Raw genomic sequence first — 22,387 nt, 5'->3', positions numbered from 1 at the left:
TGGGGAACCCATTGGAAAATGTTTTAAAATGTTTTGGACAAGTCCAGTTAGTCGCATCCTGTTTCAGTCTTTTTTCTTCCATTTGATGCCTTATGAATACAACCCAGGCTTTTAGTACTTTAATATAGCCACACAATGCTAACATTAGCATAGATTAACACAAAAAGATAGGCATAAATGCTGCAGACTGCAGTAACTATCAAGTAACTGTAAAAAGCAAATGGAAACCTGTGTGTGGTTAATCTTTTCCACTACCTTTTATGCAGCCATCTGCCTTCTCCAATCATTGTCAAGCAATCTTAATTACATCTAGACGTTCCACTAGCGGAACACCTGCTCTAATATCCAATGATAGGCGCGAATTACAAATTCCTCAAAAATCCAAAAACTTCAATTTTTCAAACATATGACTATTTTACACCATTTTAACCTCTCTGGGCTAGGCGGGACGAAATCGTCCCACCTACGCAACAGCCAGTGTAATCCCGTGGCGCATTTTCAAATACCTTAGTAATGCTATTACTTCAATTTCTCAAACATATGACTATTTTACACCATTTTAAAGACAAGACTCTCGTTAATCTAACCACACTGTCCGATTTCAAAAAAGGCTTTACAACGAAAGCAAAACATTAGATTATGTCAGCAGAGTACCCAGCCAGAAATAATCAGACACCCATTTTTCAAGCTAGCATATAATGTCACAAAAACCCAGAAGACAGCTAAATGCAGCACTAACCTTTGATGATCTTCATCAGATGACACACCTAGGACATTATGTTATACAATACATGCATGTTTTGTTCAATCAAGTTCATATTTATATCAAAAAACAGCTTTTTACATTAGCATGTGACGTTCAGAACTAGCATACCCCCCGCAAACCTCTGGTGAATTTACTAAATTACTCACGATAAACGTTCACAAAAAACATAACAATTATTTTAAGAATTATAGATACAGAACTCCTTTATGCAATCGCGATGTCCGATTTTAAAATAGCTTTTCGGTGAAAGCACATTTTGCAATATTCTGAGTACATAGCCCAGCCATCACGGCTAGCTATTTAGACACCCACCAAGTTTAGCCCTGACCAAACTCCGATTTACTATTACAAAAGTTTGATTACCTTTGATGTTCTTCGTCAGAATGCACTCCCAGGACTGCTACTTCAATAACAAATGTTGGTTTGGTCCAAAATAATCCATCGTTATATCCAAATAGCGGCGTTTTGTTCGTGCGTTCAAGACACTATCCGAAGTGTAAATAAGGGTCACGAGCATGGCGCATTTCGTGACAAAAAATTTCTAAATATTCCATTACCGTACTTCGAAGCATGTCAACCGCTGTTTAAAATCCATTTTTATGCCATTTTTCTCGTAAAAAAGTTATAATATTCCGACCGGGAATCTGCGTTTAGGTAAACAGACAAAAGAAAACAAAGCATGAGGTCGACGCGGGCACGAGCCTGAGTCTCACAGTACTGTAACCAGCCACTACCCAAACGCGCTACTTTTTTTCAGCCAGAGCCTGCAAAGCCACGATTCAGCTTTTTGCCGCCTTCTGAGAGCCCATGGGAGCCGTAGGAAGTGTCACGTAACAGCAGAGATCCTCTGTAATGGATAGAGATAATCAAGAAGGGCAAGAAATTGTCAGACAGGCCAGGCAGTATTTTCACAGACGGAAAAAAAACGTACCCGATTTAATCTGATTATTACTCCTGCCCAGAAACTAGAATATGCATATAATTATTAGCTTTGGATAGAAAACACTCCAAAGTTTCTAAAACTGTTTGAATGGTGTCTGTGAGTATAACAGAACTCATTTGGCAGGCCAAAACCTGAGAAGATTCCAAACAGGAAGCGCCCTCTCTGACTATTTCTTGGCCTTCTTGATCATCTCTATCCAAAACAGGGGATCTCTGGCATAACGTGACATTTTCTAACGCTCCCATAGGCTCTCAGAAGGCGGCAGAACGGTGAATGATGACTTTGCAGGCCATGGCTGAAAAACAGTAGCGCATTTGGTGTGGTCGATCTGAGATCAATGAGACTGGGGGCGACAACATTGTTCAACAGCAATGTAATATATGTCATCTGACTCTGAGATGCAGTACATAAGAGGTTGCCTACTTCCCAACCCTCCTCTTGAATAAGTGTGCAGACTTTTGTTCCATTCCTACCTTAACTCTCCAAATTCACTGAATAAAGGTCCTGTTGAGCTGCTGATTGGAAGAACCAAGGGTGTTAAAGCAGGGCTGGGAAAAAAGCCTGCACACCCTGTAGCTCTATCCTGGAGGAAAGTTGGCAAATTAGCAACTCATGTTGCTCATGCTACATCTACCCGTGTGAATACTTTTTTCAATTCAAACAGACCTATGCATTTGACAAGACAAGAACATAGTATTTCCTCTAAACCACCAGCAACTATCGAGAACTTATCCCAAATGAGATGGTGCTCTAGGAAAAGATTATGTGTTCGTGCTAGGCTCAATGAGATGACAGATAATGACTCACATAGTACAACACTTCCCCCTAGTGGCCATTATTTGTAACTACACAAAGGTGTGCTGACCAAATAGATTTTTCACCGTGTTGTTTAGTTACATAACTATCCAGCAGCGGTAGTGATAGAGGGGTGTCTATATGGAATGTGTCTGATCTGCCCTGCGTTGCCTCTCTTTCCCACGCCACCCCGAGAGAGAGAGAGAGAGAGAGAGAGAGAGAGAGAGAGAGAGAGAGAGGAGAGAGAGAGAGAGAGAGAGAGAGAGAGGAGAGAGAGAGAGGAGAGAGAGAGAGAGAGAGAGAGAGAGAGAGAGAGAGAGAGAGAGAGAGAGAGAGAGAGAGAGAGAGACTGGGCTGCACTTCCTAACCTCCTGCCAAATGTATGACCATATTAGAGACACATATTTCCCTCAGATTACACAGAGCCACAAGGGTTACTGATGATTGGTTCATGGCCAGTATGTAATAACACTGGTATGGCCTACGTTACAAAAACATCAATCTAAATGACACTGACAAATTCAACAATTTCTAGCCGGGGAAGGGTGAATGGCATGTTACATTACATTTCAGATGAAGGCCAGTCTGTTCATCTTTAGGCTGAGCGATAACTGTTATTACAACAAGGAGGATACAATATACACCATATACAACCTTCCAGACTTTTGTGTTTGTCCATTTTTACATTTTACATTTACATTTTAGTCATTTAGCAGACGCTCTTATCCAGAGCGACTTACAGTAGTGAATGCATACATTTCATTTCATACATTTTGTTTTTTCTGTGCTGGCCCCCCGTGGGAATCGAACCCACAACTCTGGCGTTGCAAACACCATGCTCTACCAACTGAGCTACAGGGAAGGCTAACTTCAGAAGAGGAGCTGGATGTGTTTGACCGGAAGAAATACTCCAGATCAGAGGAGGGTCTCTGGGGCTGCTGCCAGTGGTCACAGAGGAAGGCTTTGCTGCATCTAAATTGGAAAAACAATCAGGAATTCAGAGACAGAAACACATATAGGCCTATACGTATTCATAGACCTGTAAATATTCATAGACCTGTAAATATTCATAGACATAGCTAGAGGAAATACACTGAGTATACAAAACATTAGGAACACCTTCTCTTTCCATGACATAGACTGACCAGGTGGATCCAGGTGAAAGTTTTGATCCCTTATTGATGTCCTGAAATATTTCTGGGTGATCAGGATAGGGCTGCCCTTCTCTCAACTATTTCACTGTTCTGTTCTCCTCAGACAGAGAGAGCTGTCTGTATGCTGTGTTTGGTTCCAGTGTGAGCTTACAGACATCACACTTTACTTATACACACTTATGCACTCACATACAAGTGCACACACAAACTGTCAACAAACTGGTCCTGAGTCTAACATGAATCCTGATTGACACAAACCCTCAACATACTTGAGTGACAGCAGTCTACAATGTCGATCTTCCAGTTCACCAGAGAGCAGCTTCAAACCTGAATCTCCTGGGTGATTGTGACTCAGTTCCAGCTCTCTCAGGTGGGAGGGGTTTGACCTCAGAGCTGAGGGTAGAGAAGCAAAGCCTTCCTCTGTGACCACTGGCAGCAGCCCCAGAGACCCTCCTCTGATCTGGAGTATTTCTTCCGGTCAAACACATCCAGCTCCTCTTCTGAAGTCAGCAAGACAAAGACCAGAGCTGACCACTGAGCAGGGGAAATGTTGGCTTCTGAAATACGTCCTGAACTCAGGTAGCGTTGGATCTCCTTCTCCAGAGAATAGTCATTCAGCTCATTCAGACAGTGGAACAGATTAATGCATCTCTCTGAGGAGGGTATTTCTCTCTTCTCCTTGATGTACTTGACTATCCTCTTATTGGTCAGTGAGAGGCTTCTTGTCCGTGTCAGAAGGCCGCAGAGGAGAGTCTGATTGGACTCCAGTGAGAGGCCCAGAAGGAAGAGGAGGGACAGCTCCAGCCAGCCATTCTTACTCTGTAAAGCCTTGTCCATTGCATCGATTGATTGATTTAATTTATTTGACAATTTGTAAAATCCAGCTGGTGACGCCTCCACATAGAATTTAACAAAATCATCAAGGATAACACAATAAAGCTTAACAACTTACTTCCATTGCGGACACCAGGGTGCCCCGCCTGTCCTCCGGCCCAGCCCGAGTGGCCCTCCTGTCCTCCGGCCCAGCCCGAGTGGCCCGCCTGTCCTCCGGCCCAGCCCGAGTGGCCCGCCTGTCCTCCGGCCCAGCCCGAGTGGCCCGCCTGTCCTCCGACCCAGCCCGAGTGCCCCGTCTGTCCTCCGGCCCAGCCCGAGTGGCCCGCCTGTCCTCCGGCCCAGCCCGAGTGGCCCGCCTGTCCTCCGGTCCTGCCAGAGTGGTCCGTCTGCCAGGGTCAGCCCGAGTGGCCCGTCTGCCTGGCGCAGCTATCGCAGCTAGCGAGGTCCACGTCCCGCACCTGAGCCACCTCCAGGATAGGTGGGTTGGGGAGGGAGGGTGTAGCACAGTGCCGTCGTTGACGGCAGCCACCCTCCCTTCCCTCCCTTATTGTTTAGGGGTTATTGTTTATGGGTTTTGTTGGGGTATTGGGGATTTTTTTGTGTTTTCTTTTGTACGGTGCATTCCGGGGTCTGCACCTTGGGGGGGGGGGGGGGGGTTCTGTCACGTCCTAACCAGGATAGGGAGCGATTGTATTAGTTTTGGTCAGGACCTGGCAGGGTTTTTGTGTGTTAAGTGTTGTGTTGGTGATTGGACTCCCAATTGAAGGCAGGTGTGTTGAGTTGCCTTTGATTGGGAGTCCTATATAGTAGTGTGTGTTTTTCTTTGGGGTTGTGGGTTGCACTGCGTTTTGTGTGCCTGTAAAACTGTTGCTGTCGTGGTTATTATTGGTTTTCCTGTGGATGCTTTACTCTGATTCATTAAAAATATGAGTATCCACATTCCCGCTGCGCCTTGGTCCATTCTTGAAGACAGCTGTTACACAATCTCTCACCTCATTTTCATTATTGCCCTCTCCACTTCCACCCTCTGTGATGTAGAGCTCTGTATAGATCTTATTGAGAAGTGTTGGGTTTCCTTGTTTAGCTATTCCCTCAATAACACTTTCAAACGTATTTAGATAAGATTTTAGCTTCCATTGGCTCCTAATGACAAGCGTATAGACAACACCAACCAATCCAGAGGACATAAATGTTACCAGAGCTTTGATTTACTATATTCAGGATGTCAAATTATTTTTTAGAGAACAGCCAACACTACACAGAGATATATACTTTGTTTGGCTAATATATTATGAATTTAGCATTAAACCTGCAGACAGCATACTAATTGAAACATAATTGGACGATATGATTGTAACTACTCCCAAGTCAGATGATAACACAGGTGAAGAATAAATACTCCTCAGTTTCATCAGCTGTCTGGGTGGCTGGTCTCAGACAATCCCGCGGATGCAGAAGCCGGATGTGGAGATCCTGGGCTGACGTGGTTACATGTGGTCTGCGGTTGTAAGGCCGGTTGGAGGTACTGCCAAATTCTCTAAAGTGTTATTGGACGGAGGAATTAACATTCAATTCTCAGGCAACAGCTCTGGAGGACATTCCTGCAGTCAGCATGCCAATTGCACTCTCCCTCAAAACTTGAGACATCTGTGGCATTGTGTTGTGTGACAAAACTGCACATTTTACAGTGGCCTTTTATTGTTAACCCAGCAGTGTTGCAGTTCATGAGAGTAGCTGCTGCCTTGCCAGCAGCTAATGGGGATCCATAAAATTACAAAATACAAAAACCATACCCTGTTCAAAGGCACTTAAATATTTTGTCTTGCCCATTCACCCTCTGAATGGCACACATACACAATCCATGTCTCAATTGTCAGAAAGTCCTTATTTAACCTGTCTCCTCCCCTTCATCTACACGGATTGAAGTTGATTTAACAAGTATTAAGGGATCATTGCTTTTACCTGGATTCACCTGGTCAGTCTAAAGAGCATGGAAAGAGCAGCTGTTCTTAATGTTTTGTACATATGTGGTCAGTTGTTATTTTGAGTAGTGTCAAATAAATGCATGTACTTACTACTTACAAGTTATATGAAGGCTCTATCATTTTTGAAATCTTATTTACCTTTATTAATGTATTTTACTCAGCTCTGTTTCACTGACAGTGTAGAAGTAGCAACATGACCTGTCCAGTAGATGGCAAGGTGTAGGCGTATTCCATAGACTTGGATCAGGGGAGAATGACTGGCCCCTGTCATTGAGGATTTCAAGTTCACAGCCGTCCAGGTACTGCAGGCAATGTTTTCTGAAAGCAGGATCGCTGATTATAGTCAATGGGAGTATGGTGATCTTCATGGTCAATATTCATGTATATATAAATAAATAAAAATAACAAATTCTGAACACACTCATGGTACCAATACTTCTATTTCACCTGATGTATGTGGATTGCAAACAAGGGGATCACACAATCCAGGGGGTCAAATACTTATTTCCCTCATTAAAATGCAAATCAATTTACAACATTTTTGACATGCGTTTTTCTGGATTTTTTGTTGTTGTTATTCTGTCTCCCACTGTTCAAATAAACCTACCATTAAAATTATAGACTGATCATTTCTTTGTCAGTGGGCAAACGTACAAAATCAGCAGGGGATCAAATACTTTTTTCCCTCACTGTAACTGTCTGAGGCATTCTCTCAGGTGACAAGAGGCATTTATGCCAGGGTGGCAGGCGCTGATGGGTAGGTAGGCAAGGCAGGCATGGTGATATCTCCGCCCATTTGGGCCTGTAATGAGCCACTCTGACAAGCTTGTCTGACAGCAGCCAGTGAGAAAAAAATTCTAACCGTAAACAGCTAGCCAGGGATAAGAAGTGCAAATGAGAGCGAGAGAGGAGAAAATATGTCATGTGTGCTGCTCTTAAGGCAGCAATACATTCTGTTTTAATGGGGCACCACAGCAGTAGCAGGCACTCTGTAGCAGCAGCCTGTGTTTGATACCAAATTGGAGGAGATAAAGTGATTTGCTGGTCCAAACTCTCTCTCCACCCCCTTCCATCTCCATCACTCCTTCTCTCTTATTCTCCAAACATCCTAGATGTGAAATACGCCATGCATAGATTACGCATGAGGTCTGACGGAAGTACATTGGTTTCAAATGGGATGTGGTGCACATTAATGAGACTTTGCATATCCCGATCATTGCAAGTAGCCAATAACTTTCTTCAAAAATAGTTGCAGTCTTCAAAATATGTGCTAGTAAGGATAAAATAAGCCAGTACAACAGTTGAAAGGAAAATAATTGGGCACCAATCTCTTCCTTTTATTTGGGATTGAGATATAGCCTGAATCTATACAACCGGTAGAATGAGACGAAGTAAACTTCAGACAATTTTTTTTAGATCTGAAACTATTGGAAAAATTGATGAGTGAAATATCCCTTTAATCCTGTCCTCATGAACAAGAAACTGAGCATTCAAAAAAAAAATTGGTACGAACTTTATATTCACATGATCAACAAATTGCATTTCTTAAAAGATAGTATAAACAGTGCATTTTGATGGTGTGTCAAATGGTGCACCCCCTTGAAACTACTCAGCTAATGACAAATAAAAGGTGTATTCTGTGAATGACACAAACACACCTGAAAGAGAAATCACTTCAGTGTTATTGTATTGAAATCTTCAACTCTTTTTACATCACCTTCCCATCAAGTTGTACATTTCTTTGTGAGAATTGTGTATAAATAACAGGACAATTACAACCATTTTTCAAATTCTACAGAAATAGCCTGAGGGACATTCTGATGTTCTTTGCCATCTTTGGTTAGAAAGTTTACATAATCCCCTCTTATGTGTTATCTAATAAGGTTAGCATGATTATTTTACCACAAAAAAACTACTTAAATCATCAATAAAGAAAAACAATCATTGTATTTCAAAATACAGATCACATTAACGCTTATAGGACTGTAAAAATGATACATTTTTTTCTGTTCCAATCCAATGCTAGTGTCCCTCCGACTCTGTGATTACAATCACAGAATAAAAGAGTACCACTACCAATGCGTCATTTATAGACCTAATCATCAATTTATGCATTACACAACACTTTATGTACTGTAATGTATACTGGTCAATACCAGACCTGGTTTCAAATAGTTTAGCTAGGCTTGATTGAGCTTGCCTGGCACAATGGAACTAATAGAATAGTGGCAAAACTGCAAATCCTGTCCATTTGGCACTCCAGGCAGGCTAAAGTAAATGATAACAGTACTTAAAGATTTGATAAAAGTATTTGAGCCCATGTCAGATCACCAAAGGTCCTTGGTTTGATGTAGCAGCAACTTCACACTGGCTAACAGTTACTCTTTCTTCCATGATTAGACAGATCAGACCATACTGATTAATTATCGTAAATACAAAGGTATACCATTAAATATAGAGATTCAAACCTCAATATCCTTTTTATGTTGATATTTTAGGCTAAGTGATTGTGTAATAGTGATTTTAGTTTAACATTAAATAAAGCTATTTCAAGTCATTAGTGTTTAAAGCAAAATCAAATATTGCATAGTTCGTTAGAAAATAAAGTTTAAAATAAGTTTGATATAAATTGGTATAAAATATACGGCAGTAGTTTCCCATATTACAGTAGTAGATATGTTAACAAGAATGACAGTGTTTAAAGCAAAATCTAATATTGCACAGAAAATACATTAAAATATGTTTGATATAAAATGGTAAAAAAGCATTGTGACATTGCAGTGGTTTCCCATGTACAGTGACCATGTAAAAATGAACAGTTTTGTTCCTTGACCACATAACCTCATTATTGGTTCTTTAGAAAAAGAGAGTTTAAAATAATGTTACTTTTTCACCATAATACCGTGGTTTTACCATTACTTCAGCTGAGGGGAGGCAAAGAAGCCTTCTTGGCGACTTGAGCTAGTGGATGCCTTGCTCTTGCTTCCAAATCTGTAAATGTATATAAGAATAAAAAACATTAAACTCCATCACTCTGATATAACCACAGATTAAGCAAATTAAGAACAGATCTAATCCAAGATAACGAGAATATTAAAAATACATTCAGGCAGATTTATCACCCAATAAACACATTTAGGGCTGACTCCATTTAGTTGACTGGTCGATTGTTTGGCCAATAGGCTGTTGGTTGACCGAGATTTCCTTAGTTGAGCAGTAGCAACAACAACAAAAAATCATGGTGTACAAGACACCTGCCTGATTCGCGCCTGTCTGAGTGGACTAATCCATTGTGGAGGCCGTGGGGGTGGCACATTCCATCACTCTATGACATGTGCTACTGAAATTGTATATGGTTATATTACATAAGAACAATGGTGCAACACTAACAAAAATATTATTTTATAATAAATGTGCTTTCTATTTTTCTTGTTCTGAAACATCAGTGCATTTTCCTAGACCATTTTGCTATGTGCATAATAGCAAAGTTAACCAGCATATCTGTGTTGAGAATGTGGCGGAGGCAGCAGCGGAGTTAGGAGATGAGAAAACAGCCCTTGTCTTAATTGTCTAAGAAAAGTGAGGAGAGAGGAAACCAACTTAACTTCTTTGGAATAGGGGGCAGTATTTTCACGGCCGGATAAAAACGTACCCGATTTAATCTGGTTACTACTCCTGCCCAGAAACTAGAATATGCATATAATTAGTAGATTTGGATAGAAAACACTCTAAAGTTTCTAAAACTGTTTGAATGGTGTCTGTGAGTATAACAGAACTCATATGGCAGGCCAAAACCTGAGAAGATTCCATGCAGGAAGTGCCCTGTCTGACAATGTGTTGTCCTTCTGTTACATCTCTATCGAAATTACAGCATCTGTGCTGTTACGGGACACTTTCTAAGGCTTCCATTGGCTCTCTAAAGCCGCCAGAAAGTGGAATGGGGTGTCTGCTGTCTCTGGGCAAAGTATAGGAGCAGAGTTTGTAAGTGGTCAGCCTGGGGACAGTGAGACTGGAGATGCGCGTTCACGAGAACTCTCCATTTTTTTCTTTCTCTCTTTGAATGAATACAACGTTGCCCGGTTGGAATATTATCGCTATTTTACGAGAGAAATAGCATAAAAATTGATTTTAAACAGCGTTTGACATGCTTCTAAGTACAGTAATGGAATATTTTTACATTTCTTTTGTCACGAAATGCGCTCGCGCGTTACCCTTCGGATAGTGACCTGAATGCACAAACAAAACGGAGGTATTTAGATATAACTATGGATTATTTGGAACCAAAACAACATTTGTTGTTGAAGTAGAAGTCCTGGGAGTGCATTCTGACGAAGAACAGTAATTCTGAGGTTACTGAGCCCCGACGTTGGCGGGTCTGAATAGCTAGCCTTGATGGCCGAGCTATGTACTCAGAATATTGCAAAATGTGCTTTCGCCGAAAAGCTATTTTAAAATCGGACATAGCGATTGCATAAAGGAGTTCTGTATCTATAATTCTTAAAATAATTGTTATGTATTTTGTCAACGTTTATCATGAGTAATTTAGTAAATTCACCGGAAGTTTTCGGTGGGTATGCTAGTTCTGAACATCACATGCTAATGTAAAAAGCTGTTTTTTGATATAAATATGAACTTGATTGAACAAAACATGCATGTATTGTATAACATAATGTCCTAGGAGTGTCATCTGATGAAGATCATCAAAGGTTAGTGCTGCATTTAGCTGTGGTTTTGGTTTTTGTGACATATATGCTTGCTTGGAAAATGGCTGTGTGATTATTTGTGTCTATGTACTCTCCTAACATAATCTAATGTTTTGCTTTCGCTGTAAAGCCTTTTTGAAATCGGACAATGTGGTTAGATTAACGAGAGTCTTATCTTTAAAATGGTGTAAAATAGTTGATTGTTTAAGAAAATTGAATTGTGGTATTTTAGTTGGTTTTGTATTTCGCGCCGTGCGATGCCATTGGCTGTTGGCTAGGGGTTCCGCTAGCGGAACGTCTGTCCTCAACAGGTTAATACCATAACTTACTGAGGCCTATATTTCAATACTTATATAGGCTACTGTATCAATCAATCATTTATTTGTTCATGTCATCACACAGCATACGAGACATTCATGATTTGAAATGCAATCAAGCATTTGAGTTAAAATAAGCGACCCAAGAATAATTAGCGTAAACAATAAATAAATACAGTGCCTTGCGAAAGTATTTGGCCCCCTTGAACTTTTCGACCTTTTGCCACATTTCAGGCTTCAAACATAAAGATATAAAACTGTAATTTTTGTGAAGAATCAACAACAAGTGGGACACAATTATGAAGTGGAACGAAATTTTTTGGATATTTCAAACTTTTTTAACAAATAAAAAACTGAAAAATTGTCCGTGCTAAATTATTCAGCCCCTTTACTTTCAGTGCAGCAAACTCTCTCCAGAAGTTCAGTGAGGATCTCTGAATGATCCAATGTTGACCTAAATGACTAATGATGATAAATAGAATCCACCTGTGTCTAATCAAGTCTCCGTATAAATGCACCTGCTCTGTGATAGTCTCAGAGGTCCTTTTAAAGCGCGGAGAGCATCATGAAGAACAAGGAACACACCAGGCAGGTCCGAGATACTGTTGTGGAGAAGTTTAAAGCCGGATTTGGATACAAAAAGATTTCCCAAGCTTTAAACATTCCAAGGAGCACTGTGCAAGCGATAATATTGAAATGGAAGGAGTATCAGACCACTGCAAATCTACGAAGACCCGGCCGTCCCTCTAAACTTTCAGCTCATACAAGGAGAAGACTGATCAGAGATGCAGCCAAGAGGCCCATGATCACTCTGGATGAACTGCAGAGATCTACAGCTGAGGTGGGAGACTCTGTCCATAGGACAACAATCAGTCGTATACTGCACAAATCTGGCCTTTATGGAAGAGTGGCAAGAAGAAAGCCATTTCTTAAAGATATCCATAAAAAGTGTTGTTTAAAGTTTGCCACTAGCCACCTGGGAGACACACCAAACATGTGGAAGAAGGTGCTCTGGTCAGTTGAAACCAAAAATCAAACTTTTTGGCAACAATGCAAAACGTTATGTTTGGCGTAAAAGCAACACAGCTCATCACCCTGAACACACCATCCCCACTGTCAAACATGGTGGTGGCAGCATCATGGTTTGGGCCTGCTTTTCTTCAGCAGGGGCAGGGAAGATGGTTAAAATTGATGGGAAGATGAATGGAGCCAAATACAGGACCATTCTGGAAGAAAACCTGATGGAGTCTGTAAAAGACCTGAGACTGGGTCGGAGATTTGTCTTCCAACAAGACAATGATCCAAAACATAAAGCAAAATCTACAATGGAATGGTTCACAAATAAACATATCCAGGTGTTAGAATGGCCAAGTCAAAGTCCAGACCTGAATCCAATCGAGAATCTGTGGAAAGAACTGAAAACTGCTGTTCACAAACGCTCTCCATCCAACCTCACTGAGCTTGAGCTGTTTTGCAAGGAGGAATGGGCAAAAAATTCAGTCTCTCGATGTGCAAAACTGATAGAGACATACCCCAAGCGACTTACAGCTGTAATCGCAGCAAAAGGTGGCGCTACAAAGTATTAACTTAAGGGGGCTGAATAATTTTGCACGCCCAATTTTTCCGTTTTTTATTTGTTAAATTTTTTTGAAATATCCAATAAATTTCGTTCCACTTCATGATTGTGTCCCACTTGTTGTTGATACTTCACAAAAAATTACAGTTTTATATCTTTATGTTTGAAGCCTGAAATGTGGCAAAAGTTCGAAAAGTTCAAGGGGGCCGAATACTTTCGCAAGGCACTGTAAATAAATAAATAAAGTTCAATTTTGGAAATTGCATTCATTGTTACAAATGGTGAGAAAAATATATTGTAATCTACACAGAACCTGTTCGGCACACATAATATGCACTCAAAGCTTGCTTCTTAACTTATTTTTCTTGATCTCCAGTATTTTCCACAACTAGCCAAATTCATTCCACACATCTGACTTCCCCTTTACCTCCCGAGGAAGCAGTAAACATTGCCCAGTTTCAAGTTTATTTGTCACGTCCTCTGCATCCATTTTGCTGTCACATGTGCTACGTGTTCAGAGTTTGTTATAAGCAATTTATTGATGCGATTATGATATAGTTCAGGCCCTATTGGTCACGTGCATGCGATGCATATGTGTTACGTAAAGAGAGTGTTGAGGGAATAGGGAATGTTTTTCCTAAACAAATGAGGGATTTCGGTAACATAACTTTTCAGTCAGAAATGACTGTAATTATGTTGCAGCTTCAGCAACACAGACAAAGCGATAAACACTGTTGATGTTCTGTGGTGGTCGCTGCAGCAGGGTCGCTGCAGCAGGGTTAAGGGAGAGGGAGACAACGGATGCTAGACACAGTCACTCACTGTCATTTTGTTTTAACACAGAGCTGCAAGTCTTAGTCCAGCCCGGCACAATCAAATCAATTGCGGTCGGACTCCCTCTAGTCATGCATGTGACTATTGGGACTAGAAGTGCAGTGTGACTATAAGTGCACTGTTTGATCAAACAGTGCACTTAAAGTATCAGACAAGCTCAGTGCATATAGTTGATTAGGATTTGTTTATATATGGAAAAATACAAGTTTTCAAATTTTGACCAGACGACTCTCGGTTGACCAAGATTTCTTTTTTGTCGGGGACAGCCCTAAACACATTAGAGCCATTTGAGATGTGCCCTAAGGTTAGAGTGTGGTACTTACATTGTGGTGCTGGAGAAAGTCTGTTTCATGCGCTGGGACAGGGAGCTAGAGGAGGGCGTTTTAGTCATCTGGTGTTCTGGAGTGGTCACTGGTCCCAGCATGCTCACTGTGTGGTCAGAGAATTAACATATTTAGGAGAAAATTATTATTTCAGACTGGCCAATATTGTGAAATCATTTTGGAAAATTGCCCACCCCGTATTTCCACATCACATTCAAGCATTACACACAAAAATGCATACACAGTCATTTTATAACTCCCACCCCCCCCCCCCCACACACACACACACCAGTGTGAAACTGTACTGTAGCTCCAAAGTGAAACTAAGAGCATGCCATGTACTGAATGAAGTAACTTTTTAAACTATTAACATAGCAATGGTAAAGGATACTGTATGTTTGGTATTTTAGACCTTCTTTGACACTACTGTATGTCTATAGGCCAGGAGAGACGGGTTCTCAAAGCTGCTTACCTTTGTGGTCTGGAGTGTTGTAGCAGTTAGCATCGTCTTTGACCACATTGTCTGGATGGGTGTGCTGCTCCACTGTGAACTGGCTCCAGTACTCATAAGGAAGGTCCAACAAGCACTCCATCACCTGTGTACATCAATAGGAATCTCTCAAAACTGTTTTCACCACTTAACCTGTTAGGGCTAGGGGGCAGTATTTGCACGGCTGGATAAAAAAATGTACCCGATTTAATCTGGTTACTAATCCTACCCAGTAACTAGAATATGCATATACTTATTATATATGGATAGAAAACACTCTAAAGTTTCTAAAACTGTTTGAATGGTGTCTGTGAGTATAACAGAACTCATTTGGCAGGCAAAACCCTGAGACATTTTCTGACAGGAAGTGGATACCTGATGTGTTGTATTACCTTTAAACCTATGCCATTGAAAAACACAGGGGCTGAGGAATATTTTGGCACTTCCTATTGCTTCCACTAGATGTCACCAGCCTTTACAAAGTGTTTTGAGTCTTCTGGAGGGAGATCTGGAACGATGATGGCCCATTAGACACCTGGCGCGCGAGTTCATGTTGGGTACCCTCGTTCCAATACGTTATAAAAGAGAATGCATTCGTCCACCTTGAATATTATTCATGTTCTGGTTAAAAAAGGCCCTAATGATTTATGCTATACAACGTTTGACATGTTTGAACGAACGGAAATATATTTTTTCCCCTCGTTCATGAAGTGAAGTCCGGCGGGCTTAGATCATGTGCTAACAAGACGGAGATTTTTGGACATAAATGATGAGCTTTTTTGAACAAAACTACATTCGTTATGGACCTGTGATACCTGGAAGTGACATCTGATGAAGAGAATCAAAGGTAATGGATTATTTACATAGTATTTTCGATTTTAGATCTCCCCAACATGACGGCTTGTCTGTATCGCAACGCGTATTTTTCTGGGCGCAGTGCTCAGATTATTGCAAAGTGTGATTTCCCAGTAAGGTTATTTTTAAATCTGGCAAGTTGATTGCGTTCAAGAGATGTAAATCTATAATTCTTTAAATGACAATATAATATTTTACCAATGTTTTCTAATTTTAATTATTTAATTTGTGTTGCTGACTTGACTGCCGGTTATTGGAGGGAAACGATTTCCTCAACATCAATGCCATAGTAAAACGCTGTTTTTGGATATAAATATGAACTTGATAGAACTAAAAATGCATGCATTGTCTAACATAATGTCCTAGGAGTGTCATCTGATGGAGATTGTAAAAGGTTAGTGCATCATTTTAGCTGATTTTATGGTTTTGGTGACGCCTGTCTTTGAATTGGCACAACATTACACACAACTCTTGTAAATGTACTGTCCTAACATACTCTAAATTTATGCTTTCGCCGTAAAACCTTTTTGAAATCGTAAAACGTGGTTAGATTAAGGAGATGTTTATCTTTCAAAGGGTGTAAAATAGTTGTATGTTTGAAAAATTTGAATTTTGACATTTATTTGGATTCAAATTTGCCGCTCTTGAAATGCACCTGCTGTTGATGGAGTGCACCACGGGTGGGACGCTTGCGTCCCACCTAGCCCATAGAGGTTAAGAATAGCCTTGTGTAGAAAGAGCAGTACTTTTCTGTGTGGAGAGAATCATTGTTATTGCGTATTCAAAAGGGTACTGTAATATAATAACAATATTCTGTTCAACTAGACAGCTGATAAATAAGTGTCCACATAATGTAGAAATAACTTAAATTCAGCTTATGGTCTGAGTATTATTTTACATATGTATGTCTAAATATATATTTGTATAGCTCTCTACATACCCGTGGTTGTCTGCTGGTGTCGTGCAGGATGGTCATGGGGTCTGGGTCTGGGATGGCATGACCCACCAGGGTGGGTCCAAACACTCTTGCCAGATTGGTGATGTCCATCTTGGTGTCTAGTACACACTGGGCCACCCTGAAAGAACATCGTCAACCATTTCAGAGAGATTCAAGTCAGGTTCAAGCTCCTCCGGTGCATTGTGAAATCAGGACTTGCTTTTAAACTCGTCTTTGATTATGGGGGGCAGTTACTACAGAATTTAAATAACATTGACAGTTACATTGCCCAACATCCACCACTACAGTTTACAAACACGTGCAGGCAGGGGCACCACTTTTGACTGGTTTTGCAAGTTACAGATTGTGCTTTAAATGGCGGTTTGATGGAGTAACTATGAGGTGGATTGAAGCTCTGCCATACCTCTGCAGGTGGATGGACAGATAGGCCAGAGTGTCTCTGTTAGGATGGGGCAGCTCACTGATGGTCTGGTAGATCATCGACAGACTATTGCCATTGTCCTGGATTTCTGTGTGCAAGACAAGAGGAGTGACATAAGAAGAGCTCCATAGACTACTTACAAGGTGAAGAAACCAATGCGTCAGCCAACAGCTGAAGACGGACCTGCAGCCTCCATGAAGTCGCGGTTGAGGCGGAAGGTGAGGAGGGGCTCCGGGAGGTTTCTCAGGAAGTCCTTGAGGAAGCCCGTGACACAGTGGATGTCCTCCACCTTGGCCAGGGCAGGCACTGTCCTCCCCCGCAGGAAGCTCTTCTTCAGCTCCTTCACTGTGCGCCCCTCGCCCGACACACGGTACAGACCCGTCTGACAGGGAGGGAGAGAGAAAGAATTGGATGGAATATTAACTGGCAGTCAGGATAGGAACGATGACATCAGTTCAATTAAAATTATCAAGGTAAAAACTAAACATTTGTAAAAAAAAAAAAAAAAAAAAAGTTACGTGAATTTTGTATGTGCTAAAGTGCCAACATTTAAGAGCTGAAATGGCTGCTCACCTCGTGTAAACCCCTGTGCTCAATCTCCTTGACACAGTGGACCACCAGGGCAGGGATCATGGGAGAGGAGGAGGGAGCGTAGTCTGCAAGGGTGCTTGGCTGCAACACAAGACAAACACTCATGGCATGGGACATTTGGAGAAGGCATTCAAAACAAATATGTTGCGATACAAATCAGTCATAATCCATCTAACCATACCCAGGACCCTGAATCATAAATACAAAATCATTATTAGTTATTGCTGTATAAGCATTGCAAATATGAAGTGTTGTCAATCTAAGAATATATAACTCCCCAGGTGTAATACCTCTCTGGTCCTGATGGGGGTGCTGCCTGTAGAGATAGGGTTACACGGCAGGGTGCAGAGGTCGCGGCACTCTGGGTGAGCCACCAGCTTGCAGTCCTGGCACCTCAGGTAGAGCTTCCCAAACTTGGTCTTCCTTCCACACGGCACGCAGAACTCTGACCTGATCACCTGTGTGAGGAGAGGGGACGGGACAGACAGAGGCTAGTGACAAATGGGACAGACAGAGGGTAGAAGAGTGGACGGGACAGACAGAGGCTGGTGACAGACAGGAGAGACAGAGGCTGGTGACACAGGTTTGTAGGCCAAACCTTTCGGACGCTAAAGACGTTTCATGAGAAGACCGATTTTCATGGTCTGACAAACATCACTCTAGCTCTGTCACCTGATGCGAAAGTGTGACATAGGCAGATGCGGTGGATTGAGATGCATCCAATGCAAAAAAACATATCTCTCTAGCTTAAACTGATGGATTTTGATGGGAATTGTTTTTATTATGCAAATTAGATTCCCACGAAACAACAAGTGTATTACAGACAAAAGTGTGTTACAAACAAAAGTAATAACAGAACGTGTACCGTTTTGGCAAGGAACTCGTGCTTTCGGGCCCCCACTTTGGCTCTGGGTGTTTTGGTTGGGGGCGGAGCATTACTGCATGGGGTGCTGGGAACCTCGCTAGCTGTCTCTGATTGGTCAATAGAAGTAGTGTCCCAGCCCTGAGCAGCTGGAAAAACAAGAGAATGTCAAGTTTTTACCCCTCAAACTGGAAGAACTACCTAATTTTCTTCAAATTTTAAATCTTGATACATTATGCGCATCTGAACATGGCTGTCAAGAATAAGGTACTGTAGGCTTGTTAGTGCCGTCTCACCGATCCTCTTCCTGCTGCCTGTCCAGTAGCCAGACACTGTCTCCATGGTGGACACGGCCTCTACCGGACCTCCATTGACGGGCACTGTGATGGTGGTCTTGGTAACTATGGACTCGTTCACCTGTAATAATACATATATAAAACTTGAGTCACATGAAATAATGCTGAAAAAGGAGAAAGCAAAACAGAAGCATAATTTTGTTTTAAACAATTTGAAGCAACTGATAAAGGTCTACAGAGCAATGTTTTGTTTACACGCAAACGTTTGAGTGATGCGCGCGCATGCTAACATCAAAAACCCTGTAGCAGAATAGCTTTACACCGATGTTGGGACCTTGACAAACTTAGCAGTGAGTGATGACCATGAAAACCCACAATGGCTATAGCTACTGTATGTTCAACAAGTATATTACTCTTCTGGATTTATCAAATCAACCCCAGCTTACAATTGGCTTATTCATCCCCCGCTCCTCGCCCCTATAACTATTCCCTAGGTCGTTGCTGTAAATGAGAATGTTCAGTCAACTTACCTGGTTAAATAAGAATAAATAAAATATGTCTAGAATGCGAACACATTCTGACTGTTCTGATTGGTTCCAGAAACCGATTCTTTGGGTCGGAGCCAGCCTACATGATGACGTTATCAACGTCGATTGGTTAGAGAAGATCCAATCACTTATTAATTTATTTTGTTCAATACCCCTCATTTTGAAGTCACACAAACAACTTCTAGGATTGCAGTTTCAGACTGAATGTATGTACCCTCTCGGAAGTACGGCCAGTGGAGCGGGGTTTCTTCACCACCTGCTGGGGAGGCTCAGCAAGGGTTCTGGAGGAACGCTGTGGAAACAAATAGGAATGACTGAGCTAACAATACTTCCAAACGACTGAGCATTGTAGCACTACATTCCCACACTATCCTTGACTACAGACACTTTAGATATAAAATGATAACAAAAAATGTACGTACATTTCCATTGAGGATCTGTCAAGCTATAAACTAAACAGTAACTCTCCACTCACCCTTTTCTGCAGTTTTCTCAGTCGCACTGTCCTCATCACAGAAGAGTCCCAATCCTACAGGAAATATAGAGCGATGACAACCCAATAGTTTATATAGGTACTATTAGTGTGGCTTTATCTGTTTGTCACTTTTTCTATTTTGGCATATTGTTTTCATGTATTTTTGTGATGTGTCACTATGATGTTCAAGACAAATGTTCCCTTGGGGACAAGGTGAAAATGTAAAACGCAATACTAACCAGAGAATCATCTGTTTTGTCATAGCTAATGTCTGACAACAAGGAAGCAGATTCATCTATGGTGGTTAACCTGAAAGACATGACGGGAGGCTTGGTTACGAACCCTGTTCTGAACCTGAACAATCTGGGTCATATTCACTAAACACAAAACTGAATCAAATGTTCCGAAACAGGGTAGGCATATCTAATTACGTCCTAAAAGAAACATATTTTTGTTTTGCATTTCAAAACATTTTCCGTTGGGTGCTCCAATGAACGCAGGCCAGACACGGCTGATGAGGGCCTAGTAAAGGGGTGTATAGTACTTGTGGCTGGTGTTGAGGTTGGTGTTGTTCTTGGCAGCCTGAGCAGCCTGGGAGTGGGCGTTGAGGAAGGCCAGGGCAGAGCGCTGCTCCTCACTCAGGTGGAGGCTGCTGCTGGAGCTCTCCGCCACCAGCATATCTCGGATCAGCTGGATCTGACGCTCCTACACACAGAGATCAGGAAATTACCCCACAATGTCATAGCTACCCAAACAGTGTGTGGTTTTGTGAATTTCTTACCAACTCATAACTAATTAACCTAACCATAGATTTCTTCAAACTTTGTCCTCTTTTTGACAATAAACATCACAAATGAGCAGCATAACGCAATAGAAGCCACCACCACATGTACAATTCTGACGTAGAATCACCTGCGACATGTACTGTAGCAGTCTTATAAACTGTTTACCAACCAGTTTCTCGTATTCTGCCTCTGCCCGCTGGCGCCGTCTGATCTCCACGTCCACCTGGTTGCGTGCGTGCTTCAGCTTTATCTCCAGAGCCCCCCTCTCAGTCTCTGTTTTGGTCAGCACCTCCTTGCAGGCTCCCAGTTCCTCCTCCCACTGCAGCCACTTCCTCCTGCAGTCCTCGAAGTTCAGAGCCATTTGGATGAACTCTGATCAAAGAAATAAGGCCAAGGGGATGGTTATTGGTTGAAGATCTGCTTTTATCTCATTCAGACCAAATGTACTCTTTTGAAGTCAATCTCCCCTATGGTTTTTCTGGTGAGGGGTGAAGGGGGGGGGGGCAATGATGCCAACATTCTTTCAGGTAGGTGGCTACAAAGATGGGCAAGGGTTCCGCCTTGTCTAAGTGAATGAGCAATAAGTCATTTTGTTATCCATTTTAGATGAGTTAGCGTTTTTCAAACCTACCTCCACCCCCCTTTCAATTTTGGGGTCATTAAGTGTCTTGTGCAAGGGCACCTGGAATACTCACTCCAGCGAACCTCCAGTTGCTAGTTAATCGTTCAATGTCATTACACATGGGTTTTCAACCAGCAACAACCTGCGAGTTTCTGGTCTGCTGAAAACCTGCCATCTCTGATATGCAATGGCATGGGCACTGATTCAACAATCCACCAAAAGCATGCTCCACTGGTCACTTACGTGGTTCGAGGCCCTCATTGAGAATATCGGAGCATGCACACAGATTCTGGAAATGGTTGTGCAGGTTCAGCACTGTCGATTCCATGTCCTGATAATGCAAGGTGACAAAAGGACATGGGGGGAACGGTCACGTGACAGAAACCCAGCAGGGGACTTCAAAGATTTTCTAGCAAAGACAGTACAGTATGTTTTAGAAACTCTGTTTCTAGAATAGCTTTTTCTCTCCGACTTTATTTATTTGGTAGGTAGTTATAACGTTAGCAAGATTATAAATAATAGATAGCTAGCCTAGCTGCCAAAGTTAGCAAAACAGATTGAAACGGACTCACCTCCACTTTTTAGAAACCAAGCATGGTATTAGTTACTATAGCTAGCTAACGTTTGCTAACTTTAATAAAAAATACAAATATATTGAAAACAAAATAGAGCAGATAGTTACGGACTTTGGTCCTTCCTGGAACAGTGTCCCACGGCGGATGTTTCCAGCTGCTATCAAAGGCAACATCTATTGTAAATCGTGACAATAAGTGGGTTATGTTGTCTCTAGCAACGCAAGCTACCACACCTGTCTGGTCCAACTTTTCCAAGCGTTTCAAAATCCAGGCGCCGAGAAAGAAGGCGTTTCTTCGGGTGGGTTTTCTGACTATGCAGATGGCAGCTATTTGGGCATTATCGCCACCATGAGAGTTGGAGTGTAACTACGCTTACAACGAGAGGCTAAATACATTCGAATAGGGCAGGTTTTCCCAAACTCGCTCCTGGGGGCCCCTGGGAGCACGTATTGTTTTTTGCCCTAGCACTACACAGCTGATTCAAATCATCAAAGCTTAATGATGAGTTGGTTACTTGAATCAGCTGTGTAGTGCTAGAGCAAAAAAAACAAATGTGCACCCAGGAAGGTCCCCAGGACTGAGTTCGGGAAACCCTGGAATAGGGAACATATAACTACCTTGTAACCAGTGTTGGTAGAAAAAAAGAGAGAATGCATTAGAGAGAAATGTTCCATGTTAC

General features: G+C 41.8%; 1 protein-coding gene across 1 annotated transcript; it reads right to left on the bottom strand.

Annotated features, from left to right (window-relative positions):
* Nucleotides 1–7,773: 7,773 nt before the first annotated feature.
* LOC106583587 (rac GTPase-activating protein 1) lies at nucleotides 7,774–21,996 on the bottom strand. Its single transcript, XM_014167949.3, has 17 exons — nucleotides 21,820–21,996; nucleotides 21,377–21,464; nucleotides 20,681–20,883; nucleotides 20,271–20,431; nucleotides 19,966–20,035; nucleotides 19,727–19,780; nucleotides 19,466–19,543; nucleotides 18,704–18,824; nucleotides 18,411–18,556; nucleotides 17,836–18,003; nucleotides 17,528–17,626; nucleotides 17,138–17,336; nucleotides 16,937–17,042; nucleotides 16,516–16,651; nucleotides 14,703–14,826; nucleotides 14,231–14,336; nucleotides 7,774–9,468 (listed from the first exon to the last, which is right to left on the bottom strand). The coding sequence occupies exons 2-17, from the start codon at nucleotides 21,459–21,461 to the stop codon at nucleotides 9,393–9,395; spliced, it is 1,932 nt and encodes a 643-aa protein (XP_014023424.1). The 5' UTR covers nucleotides 21,462–21,464; nucleotides 21,820–21,996; the 3' UTR covers nucleotides 7,774–9,392.
* Nucleotides 21,997–22,387: the final 391 nt, after the last annotated feature.

This window comes from Salmo salar, chromosome 22 (assembly GCF_965601325.2).
Source record: "Salmo salar chromosome 22, fSalSal1, whole genome shotgun sequence".
Lineage (NCBI taxonomy): Eukaryota > Metazoa > Chordata > Actinopteri > Salmoniformes > Salmonidae > Salmo > Salmo salar.
The sequence above is the reverse complement of the archived record's forward strand: the minus strand, read 5'-3'. Positions and strand labels throughout refer to the sequence as shown.

Excerpts from the sequence above, each read along its gene's own strand:
- LOC106583587 (XM_014167949.3), bottom strand. The coding sequence starts at position 21,461 with ATGGAATCGACAGTGCTGAACCTGCACAACCATTTCCAGAATCTGTGT. Across the intron at positions 20,036-20,270 it reads AACCTCAACACCAGCCACAA|GTTAACCACCATAGATGAAT; the intron begins GTACTATACACC and ends CATGTCTTTCAG. Across the intron at positions 19,544-19,726 it reads TGAGAAAACTGCAGAAAAGG|CGTTCCTCCAGAACCCTTGC; the intron begins GTGAGTGGAGAG and ends TTGTTTCCACAG.